The sequence below is a fragment of the Anomaloglossus baeobatrachus genome, chromosome 3 (assembly GCF_048569485.1).
Source record: "Anomaloglossus baeobatrachus isolate aAnoBae1 chromosome 3, aAnoBae1.hap1, whole genome shotgun sequence".
NCBI classification, from domain to species: Eukaryota; Metazoa; Chordata; class Amphibia; order Anura; family Aromobatidae; genus Anomaloglossus; species Anomaloglossus baeobatrachus.
Window position 1 is genome coordinate 432,623,098 of NC_134355.1, and position 10,669 is coordinate 432,633,766.

At 43.7% G+C, this 10,669-nt stretch overlaps 1 protein-coding gene across 1 annotated transcript; it reads right to left on the bottom strand.

Moving 5' to 3' along the window:
* Positions 1 to 2,249: 2,249 nt before the first annotated feature.
* Positions 2,250 to 10,420, bottom strand: PTMA (prothymosin alpha). The gene is made up of 5 exons (XM_075340400.1): positions 10,215 to 10,420; positions 6,781 to 6,855; positions 6,398 to 6,488; positions 5,729 to 5,802; positions 2,250 to 3,291 (listed from the first exon to the last, which is right to left on the bottom strand). The coding sequence occupies exons 1-5, from the start codon at positions 10,260 to 10,262 to the stop codon at positions 3,238 to 3,240; spliced, it is 342 nt and encodes a 113-aa protein (XP_075196515.1). The 5' UTR covers positions 10,263 to 10,420; the 3' UTR covers positions 2,250 to 3,237.
* Positions 10,421 to 10,669: the final 249 nt, after the last annotated feature.

Consider the following 10,669-nt stretch of genomic DNA (forward strand, 5'->3'; position numbering starts at 1 on the left):
CTCTGTCCCTGAAACAAATAGTCATCAGGGGGCGGTGATAGAAGCAGTATAAGTGACACCAGTGCTGCCTCCTGCTGACAATTCGTTTAAAGGTAGTGATAGAAGCAGGGTTACAGCAGTACCACACCACAGCTTCAATCATCACCTTCAAAATGGTCATTAGGGGGTCAGTACTAGTGACACGCACACAGCGTCCATCTCTGCCAAAAATGATTATTTTTTTTTTTTTTTAGGGATACAGATTTGTACAGCTAGACACCGTAACAGCTACTGAAGCTGCAGTCACTTTTCAATCAGCTCCAATGAGCCAGTATGTTATTAGGGAGTGACAGCAGCTGTGATAAATTACCAGTGACCCCCGATAACATCCTGATTCAGAAAGGGGCGACAGACGCTGTAGAGAAGCGAGTGTAACCTCAAACTCCTTATATGTTCAGTTTGAGATTCCTCTCAAACGAAATATCACAGTAAGTTAAAAACAAACAAAAAATAACCCAAAACACCCACATAGGAAATAGCAGGATAAGGAGAAGTGTATGGAATGTAATAATAAAGCCAATTTAAAATAAAATAAAAAAAGTGGTTAGGGCTCAGAGATACCTATTAATATCACAGGTTCATTACGGCCCCCTCCTTACTGCCCGATTCAACCTATGTTGACAGAAAGCAAAGACAGCCCTGCACCGCTGCAGCCTTTCCACCGTGTCCATGCACAATCACTTAATTCTGCAGGTGAACAGTTATTGACCAATAGTTTAGTATGTAAAAAAAATAAAAACCGCTTCGGGCCAGGGAAGACCGTCTGAGTGGGGGAGCTGTCATCAAAGAAGAGGGAGAGTGTGGAGATTAGGGGAAAACTAGCAGGTTGAAAGGTGTATGTAATGATTAGCCCCGCCATGATGGGCAGAGCACATTTACTTGGCTTGAACAGTCATGCTGTGGTAACAGAGTCCCTTTAAGTGCATGTACATGGAAACTATGGAAAAACCACAGCAACACAGGGTTGTTGTGGATTTCAGCCACAGGCTAGTCTGTGTGCAAATGCAGCCTTTACACAGGCCAACAAAACTGATGGGAGCAGAACAATTGTTATGAGCCTTTTGTCCCCAAGTAGTATGTTGTAAACAGGACTCTTACTACCAACAAGGGGAGATACACAGCCAATTACAAACGTCTTCCCACTTATAACCTTGGAATATATATTGTGTAGATAGAAATACTGACCTATTTGGTCTCATTAATGGATTTTCCTTAAACATCCAGGACACTGGCTGTGTATGGCAAATTTAACCTCTCTAATCTGGGTATATATACTGTGCAGATAGAAACATTGACTATGTGTGATATTTCTCGGGCCTAATATCGATATACATTGTATGGTTCCTTGTGGACATATTTATGTTAAGTTACCGTGCCTTGTAGACCTATTTTGCACATGTGGGGACCTGTAACATTTTCTATAGATAAATCCATACTATAATGCGGTTCATATTATATTCCGTGTATTAACAGAGAACCTTTTATATCTATGCAGTCTATGGTCTGTCTATTGTTCTACACATATTGTTGATTGTATCCACATAGTGGTTTACCATACTATGTTATCTATGTTTTTCTGAGTACTCTATAGTGCATTTTTATGTCTGATTATCATGCCAGATATTTAAAATTGCAGGAACGGGCCTTGTGCAATATCTATCAGAGTGTCCTTGTCATATTTATATTGTTTATTATACACCACTGGTTCCTGGCGGACATGTTCTTTATGCCTATGGCTTTTTAAGTGTTTTTATCCTGTGTCACTGTGTTTAATTCCTAGTGTGGCGACATGTCTCTTGTTGTTTTGTCTGGCTACAATTTAATATAATAAAAATTATTTTCTACATTATCTCATGGTGTGGTGATCAAGTGTTGGTATACCCTTTTCTCTCTTGGGACCTTAAGAGCTCATTCATGCATCTGTGACTATACCATGATGCACAGACTGGCCACAAATCTCATGGCATGAACTCCACCTCATATGGCCATAAAGCCGTCAAGTTTGGGTCAGGACACGTCACAGATGAATGAACTGACCTCAAGAATAGGGAGCTGTCCAATAAGTAGCCATTCATTTAACTTCTATTTATCTGGTCTAGTAAGAAAGTTTGGACGTTACTTCTGCATGTCATTTTTCTGCAGTTTTGGAAGGCAAAACTAGCATGAATTGAAGTCTTAATGAATAAAAACAAGACTCAAACACCACACAGTTAAAACAAAAAGAAAGCCTGCAAATTAAAATTGCAGTTTTATTGACAATACTGCCGCACACATCCAGCCAGGCCAAGAAATGACAAAGTAAACAGCAACTTCAGACAAAAAAAAAAAAAAAATTATATCTTTGGCCATTTAACTCATCCAAACCCATCTAAAAGTACAGCTAAAAATATGCTCGAAAAAAAAAAAAAAAAAAAAAAAAAAAAAAGTAAAAAGTTACTGGAATGATCAGAATATTTTTTTCTTATATGGGAATTTTGTCTTATTTATTTAGGTTTTTTTGTAACAACTTTTTTTATTTTTTTTGTAAAGATTTCTCCATATGCTCCCCTTGGAGAAGAAACAGCCCTGGTCTTACTCCACCCTGCCCGCCACCCCACCCGGAAAAGAAAAAAAAAAATACATCAGGGTTCAAATTGGCAGAAAACTATAGGTGCAATTTAAAATTAAAATAAAATTACATTTGTAATTTAAAAGCCCCACACCCTGTCAGCCGGATTCCCGGTACAGAAAAAGGACAGCTGTATACCAATATGTACAAAAATATAAAATGTAAATAAAAAATACAAACATAGGAACCCTATTGAAGGGTGCTTTTTAGTTTCCCATATCATAATTTTAAAAAAGAAAGCAAATTATTCTTTTTTTGCTGCTGTGAGCCTCACACCCCTTTTTCTTCTCGGGACTGGGGAGGACAGCAGCAAGTGAATGCAACCCAAACTGGCAGTGAAAGGGTTGGCCCACCAAACTAAAGAGGGCCAGGGGGGCTGTTTTAAAAAGAATGCACCAAGGGCACATTGACTGGCACCACAGATGCAGTAATGTGCACGGACGGAGAGAAGGGCTATGGGAGCCTGTGAGAAGGGCAGGTGGGACGGATGCATCACTTTAAGTGACCATATTCTGAGCGTGATAAGGGTGGGGAGGCAGTGGAGAAGGATTATATATAGAATTTATTTTAAGACAGGGAAAAGCTCCCCTCTAGTCATCTTCATCTCTTTTCTGCTTCTTTGTTGTTTCAACGTCATCTTCGTCCTTGATCAAAGAAAAAAAAAAAATTTAAATTAAGTGGTATACATTATAAAATATGACACTGAAAAATAATACCAAAACACATTTCTTAATTATGGTCTAGTCCAGGTCTATTTTCCCCATGTGGTTTAGACAATCCTTTTTGCTAGAATGTTCCCCTGACAAATGATCAAAGGGTGTCCCATTTCAGAACCCACACCTCCCCAGGGAACAGATGTAATTGGGTTTAATTCCCCTACACAGCCTTCATCTAAATCAACCGGCTGTCAAAATAATCCCCCAGTGAATTGCCAGACTCTTGGAAGTAGATGATGCTCATTATCCTCCACCTACCCCTTTAACATCCCTAGTAAGTTATAAACAGACACCTAAAATGTAAGTTTACATGATGGGTGTCCTTTAAGATTAAGTACACAAATTGTACTACCCATATCAAACACAATTTATTTATTTTTTTTATAAAAGCCATATTAGATATAAATTTGGTAAAGAATAATACTATCTGCAAAGGGTTTGCCTTGTAGAAAAGACACCAATAGAGCAATTAACTGTTTTTCATTGCGGCACAGTACAGCTACATCCGACCATGCATCTCATCTGAAGTTGCAAAGTATTGTTCCCTTAATTTTAAGTTTGGAAGAGTCTATGGAGTTCTTAATAGAAACATATAAGCTCAAGAACGTCTGCCCCTCAGACCACTTTCTCCTGAGATCTGTTCTGACATTTCTAGAAACATTAACATATTCATTTGTTTATCGATTATATTTTTTTTAATTTTAGCCTCTATACCAGGGCTGGATAAAGTTTGGCCAGCAAGCCACATCTGGCTCCCTGGCTGTTCCAGATACACAGCTAAAAAGGTTTCAAAACAGTGGACTGCAGGCCGCACAGTGCCCTCCGCCGCCCCATGTCACCGCTATGTGCAGGATGCAGATAGCAGTGAATACATTGGTGGAGGAGGGGTCGCGAGCCCCTTCTTCCACCAATCTGTGTGTAAGACAGCTGTGCGGCGGGTTAGTGCCACAGGGCTGCAGGGGAACTGGAGAGAAGTGTATAGTGGTTTGTTGAGCACATACTGTATAGAGCACTAATGCTGTATTTCAAATGCTTGGTGGGGGAGTCATGCTGTATTTAGAAGGCTATCTGAAGGGTCATGCTGTATATGCTGTATATAGAGAGGCTCACTATACATAAGGGGCTATGCAGGGGCTCATACTGTAAATAGTGATCTCTGTGGGCTCATACAGTATATAGGGAGCCTGTGTTTGAGCTCACAGTATATTGGGATCTCCGCACACTTAATTCTGCTCAATATTAAAATGATACAAATGTTAATATAAAATTATAATATGATACTGGAGCCTATTGGTTCAACCCAAAACACCAGTCACTGTCTCATATGGCCTCTTGGGAAATTGAATTGCCTACCCCTGTTCCACATCATAAAAAAATGTATCCTATGCAAAAGGAAAGCGCCTGTCTATATACGGCTTAAAAGAAAACCTGTCAAACTTCTACATAGCCAAACTATTTATATGGCTGTGTAGCCGTTTAAATGATGGGAAAATGTATCCCTTTATAACCCTGAAGTGATGATCCTACTTTTGAGGTTCTTCAGGTATGCCTGCCAGTTGATAAAAGGCAAGACAGCGTACTTACAGCTTCTTAGCTTCAAGCTGTATTCCCTGCCTTGTATGAAAGCCACAGACGTGTAAAACAGAGTGGCGCAAGGCTGAGGAGCTGTAAGTGCATCATTTCACCCCGATGCAAATATAATAACTTTAAAATGTGATTTCTTGCTGGTGGGCATCAGTTGATGGGGGGGGAGGAGGGTCAAAAAGATTAAAGGGGTATTCCCATCTCCAACATGCTATCCCAATATGTAGTAGGTGTAATAATATTAGGGAATGCCTCCAATAAGAAATATAGTATAGTTTTCCTATGTCTCTTGCCTCATGTCCCTATATGTGTGGCCGTAACCTTGGATACCTAACCTACTGTAATGCCCTGCACATGAGGTAAGGGACATCACTTTTTAGAAGAACTATACTATATTTCTACTTGGAGGAATTTGCTGATGCTGCTGATAATAATCTACTACCACTAATAATAATAATAATAATAAATAATAATATTAATAATAATAATAAATACCTACTACATATTGGGATAAGAACTTGGAGGTGGGAATGTCCCTTAACTTGCTCTTTTTTTTTTTTTTAAAAGGCTACACAAACAAATGGTTTGGGCTTGTACCTGACAGGTTCCCTTTAAGGGCATAGTGACATTAAGTGCATGTCCTCTCTTGGAAGCCATCCTTAGGAGCTAGATAAAATAGCAACTAAGGCAAGTTGTTTGATATGGTTGCCAGTTAATTTGCGTTCTGTAACGCCATACTATGACTGTGCAACTACTCAATTTTTTTTTCCCCCCAACCTACATCGTCATCATCAGCTGCTCTTTTTCCAGTGGGTCCATCTGCTTCATCATCTTCATCCCCCTCATCATCGTCTCCTAACAAGAGAAGTGACATATTAATACATAACTAAAGTTAATATTGGAGCAACGCTAAACCAAAACTGAATTCTATCTTTTTTTTCCCCCCAAACAGAACTTTTAGGTGGAATGCATTAGGTTACATATTACTCCATTCCCTAACCAAGCACCCTGCCAATGTACTACCCTAGTCACATGGCACGTGGAACCTGGACTGCATTCTGGATGCCAAGTTAAACCAATATTGGTAATATAAAACTAGCTAGTTGTCAAGAGTTGAATTATAACGGAAGTGTCCAATCCACAGAGCAAGCCATTTTCTAGAATGTAGTTGCAATAATATCGAATTTAAAAAAAAACCAAAACAACACCATATTGTCAAAATATACGATCCATTTTCTACAGGAGGGTGCTTTACAGGCTTCAGTGCCAAATACACTAAAGTAATGTTCTGTGTAAAGTTCATTTCCCCTCTCTGCCTGATCTTCACTTTAGGCTTGTTAGTGCTGGAGTGTATGGAGGTATTGGATCTAAGTGCACTTCCTTAAGAAGAAGAGGATTTAAAATTAAAAAAAAAAAAAAAAAGCTTTAAGAAATTTTAATGAAACCGCACCTTCTACTTCATCCTCCTCGTCTTCTTCATCAACCTCTTCCTCTTCATCCCCATCATTGTCTCCCCCATCATCGCCATTCTCTTCATTCTCCTGCAATAAGGGTGACATTTTTAGGTCAGTAAATATAGGACGCGTTTAGTTATGTGGCTATGCTCCAGATAACGTCTGTTATACATATTATATATCACAGCATGTAATTTTTAGTGATCTCCAGATTGTTCTAAGGAAATAGATTAACCCATTTGTGACATAAGCTGAAAGAAAACAAGTCACTCAGGTAAACAGCTGGTACGGCGCAGGAGTACGGATTATACAGCAGAGCCCTCTACAGGCCTGTGCAAGCACTGCAACCAAGCTGCGGAGAAGTATGGGGAACACTTACTGCGTTTCCATTCGCCGGCTTCTCCTTTCCATTTTCTGTTTCTTCAACAACCTCTTTTTCTTTTCCCTTCAAGTCCTGTATAGAAAAGAAAAAATAAATCTGTGAGAACTCAACTTCTACTAACTCCCAGAAGACAAGCACTTGGCCGGGATATTCAGCTATTACTATGTTTAGGGCATTCCTGTCTTCACAGCCTGAGTGCCACACTGACCAACACTGCAGTTTTCCTGTTGATCGTTAGTCTGGAGGCCATGTTCAGGAATGGGAGACAGGATACCTGCCACCACACAGACCAATCTAGATGAACAGATTATCAGGCAGATTAGAGCCAGCACACTCCATACAACGGCCTGTTATAAGTCTCATTGATTGATGAGGCACAGGGCAAATTACACAGCGGCCGTGCATGATGGGGCCTGATCATCTCTCACATCCTGAGTAATAAATTAGGGACGCAATAGTAACGGAGAATCCGGTAACGCTCTCCCATCAGAATGACTACTGTAGTACATCACTAAGATGTGGACATTCTTTAATGTCAAAGTTTACTAAATGGCTGTCATACATGAAGCATGGGATTACACGGCAGACAGCACTGTGATGGGGGCACCACAACTCAGCCAGACTGAACTACAGGTAGCATTTAAACATTTTGCTTTAGCTGGACTCTACAAGGCACTGTCTGCAGAATGAGTTAGCTGAGAATCAGTCAGGGAGCTCATTCTTAGAGGACAGTTTGTAATTTGGATGTGACTTTCTGAGCCCCCTTTCAGCTGGTTTCAGACCACATCAAATTGGAATGTGCAGGAAAACAATTGTTTAAAAGAACTGAAGTCCTCAGTGGTTGATACCTTTTAATGGCTAACTGAAAAGATGGTAATAATTGCAAGCTTTCCAGACTACTCCGGCCTCGAAAGCAGGAAAACAATATTAGTAAAAGGCACAGGTGCACATTTTGTAATGACACCCAATAGCAGTAATGATTTTTCTGGCCAGATCGCAGTGCTGGTACCATGACCTGCCCACTAGCTGGCACCCACCACAGTCTATGCACACGCTGTAAACCCTAGTTCAAATTTAGAGCCTCTCATGCCCCGCAGCCATTGGCTGGCTCTGTGCTCTTGTTCCCGCCCTCCGTCCTTACCCTGCGTTTCGGAGCCGCTGATTGGCTGCCGCCTCCTGGGCCCGGCCCACATGTAGCGCACAGGCTCTCGGGATTTGTAGAGCGCTTCCCCTAGACTCGCCCTACTCCCTCACGCAGACACGCCCGGAGAGGAGGCGGAGAAACTACAACTCCCAGTAGGCTGTTCAAAGCAAGTTCTGCTGAGTGACGCACGGGCTTCACGCGGGGGGTGAACAATGATGTATAGAATAAACGAGGTAACATGGTAATTGATGAGCTGCACTCACTGTAAGTGATCGCAGCTGACGTGCCCGAGCGCCGCCGGCCCCTTCAGCCACACGGCACCGGAGGGGTTAAAGGGGATCCTATTTACCACTGTCCTTGTATGAAATTACAGCGCAGGTAGCAGACATCGTGCCACGAGCGGAGCCAGTAATTAGCCCTCCCCCACCTCTAATTAAGGCTCTGCCTTCAAAGTCTTAATCCGGTTACCATCTGTCCCCCTCCCCTATTCCCCGTAGATCCATCGTCTCCCGGGATTGAGCCGGTGGACGTGGTGGAGAACTGTATACAACACAAACAAGTGGCAGAGCCCTCCCCCCATCATAACTCATCCACGCAGCTGGGACCTTATTAACCCCTGCACGGCAACAAAGGCTTTCCGCTGGGGAATCGCAGCGACTCGCCAGAGATCCGCACCGATCAGTGCCCAGGATACAGATCGGCTGCATCAATCTGGACGGAGAGTCCGCCTACCTCCCGGCACATCAGCCGTCAGCGAGATCAGAGGGCACTGCCAGCTGTAGACGCCTCTGCCATCAGTGACAGGAGCGGCGATCACAGCTCATCACTGATCAGACAGTACGGGAGCCGTGGATAGCAGCATCTGTGTCCGGGGCTGCCGTGACCGATCACCCCGTATATACAGGGGGCTAGTGAGCGATCACCCCTTAATGACAGGGACGGGTGAGCGATCGCTCCATACAGCTCATATACAGGGGCTAATGACAGACCAACCCGTATACACAGGGGCTAGTGAGCGATCATCACATACAGCTTATATACAGGGGCTAATGACAGATCACCCAGTATACACGGGGGCTAGTCACCGATCACCCTGTAACGCGCATATATACAGGGACTAGTGATCAATCACACCATACATAAATGGACTAATGACTGATCACACATTATGTACAGGGGCTAATAACCGATCGCACCATACAACTTATATACAGGGACCAATGACAGATCACCTTATACAATGCATATGCACAAGGGTTTAATGACAGATTACCCCATACGTAGTGACTAGTAACCGATCACTTCATATAGACTAATGACCGATCTCCGCCGTCTGTACAGGGGATTAGTGACCGATCGTCCCACGCACAGTAGTTATTAATGACTGATCATCCCATACAGTGCCTTTATACAAAGGGTCAATGACCGATCACTCCATATTTGAGACAAATAACTGATCGCCCCATACATACAGAGTGACTAATGACCGATTTGTGCAGTTTGTATAGGAGCAATGACGGGTCCCCATACAGTGAATATATACAAGGAGCTAATGACCGATCACCCCCCACACAGTGGCTACTGACCGATTTCGGCAGTCTGTACAGGGGCAATGACGGATCCCCATACAGTGCATATATACACAAGGGGTTAATGACTGATCGCCCCCCCACACACGGACTAATGATCATTCTGCGCAGTCTTTACAGGGGGCAATGACAGATCTTCATACAGTGCATAAATAGAAAGGGTTAATGACCGATCGCACACACCCTCCACACACACGGGCTAGTGACCGACCTCCGCACAGTCTGTACAGGGGACTAATGGCCGATCTCCGCACAGTCTGTACAGAAGCGATGACGGATCCCCACAGAGTGCATATATACAAAAGGTTAATGACCGATCGCCCCCCACACACAGGGACTAATGACCGATCTCTGCACAGTCTGTACAGGGACTAATGACCGATGTCCGCACAGTGGCAGTGACTGATCCCCACACACCGCCCGCACGTCATCCATCAGGAGGCAGATCTGCCATCACACCGCGGTGCCACTCTCTCCTGTGGGGGTGCCAGTCCTCCCACCCTGTTGCGTGGGCACCGGCCGGGAACACGCCGCTCCTCGGCAGCACTACCCGGAGCCTGGAAAGTTTCGCGCCCGTGTGCAGACATCTGGTACCCAGAGCGCCAGCCTCATCTCCTGCCTCCGTGTAATCACCCAAACTTGTGCTGAGCGCAGGTGCAGCCACAATGGGGCGCCGGGCACACAAAGCTGCCGCTCACCTTGGCTGTCTTATCCACACTGGCGTCCAAAGCTGTGTCTGATGACATGGTGAATGGAAGAAAATAGAGTCTAGTCTAGAGATGGAGAAAGTAAAAAAGAAAAGTGCAGGTAGATCCCGGGGCTGGAGGAGCGGAGGCTGTGCGGGAACAATGCAAAGATGGCTTTTTTTATTTTTTATAGTGACTGCCAGTGAAGGACTCACGCGGCGCCAGGGACTTTAATATAGATTAGTGGGAGGAGCAACGCACCGGCTCCTCGCCACCTCATTGGTTAATGTGTCCTGTGAGAAGGGGGGTGAGGCCCACCAGGCTCCGGATTCGCCTGAGCTCAAACAATGGGGGAGGGGGGCTTGTTTGCCTTTCCTCTCTTAGCTGCAGTACCAGCAGTGACCGCTGCGCCCCGTGTCTCGTTTGCGGAGCATGCGCAGTAGCTCAGCATTAGCAGCTCTTAGCTT

Bases quoted from the DNA above. Each gene is read 5' to 3' on its own strand.
- PTMA (XM_075340400.1), bottom strand. From the start codon at position 10,262: ATGTCATCAGACACAGCTTTGGACGCCAGTGTGGATAAGACAGCCAAG. The intron at 6,856-10,214 runs GTGAGCGGCAGC...TTTTCTATACAG, and splicing joins GTGTGGATAAGACAGCCAAG to GACTTGAAGGGAAAAGAAAA. The intron at 6,489-6,780 runs GTAAGTGTTCCC...CCCTTATTGCAG, and splicing joins AGCCGGCGAATGGAAACGCA to GAGAATGAAGAGAATGGCGA.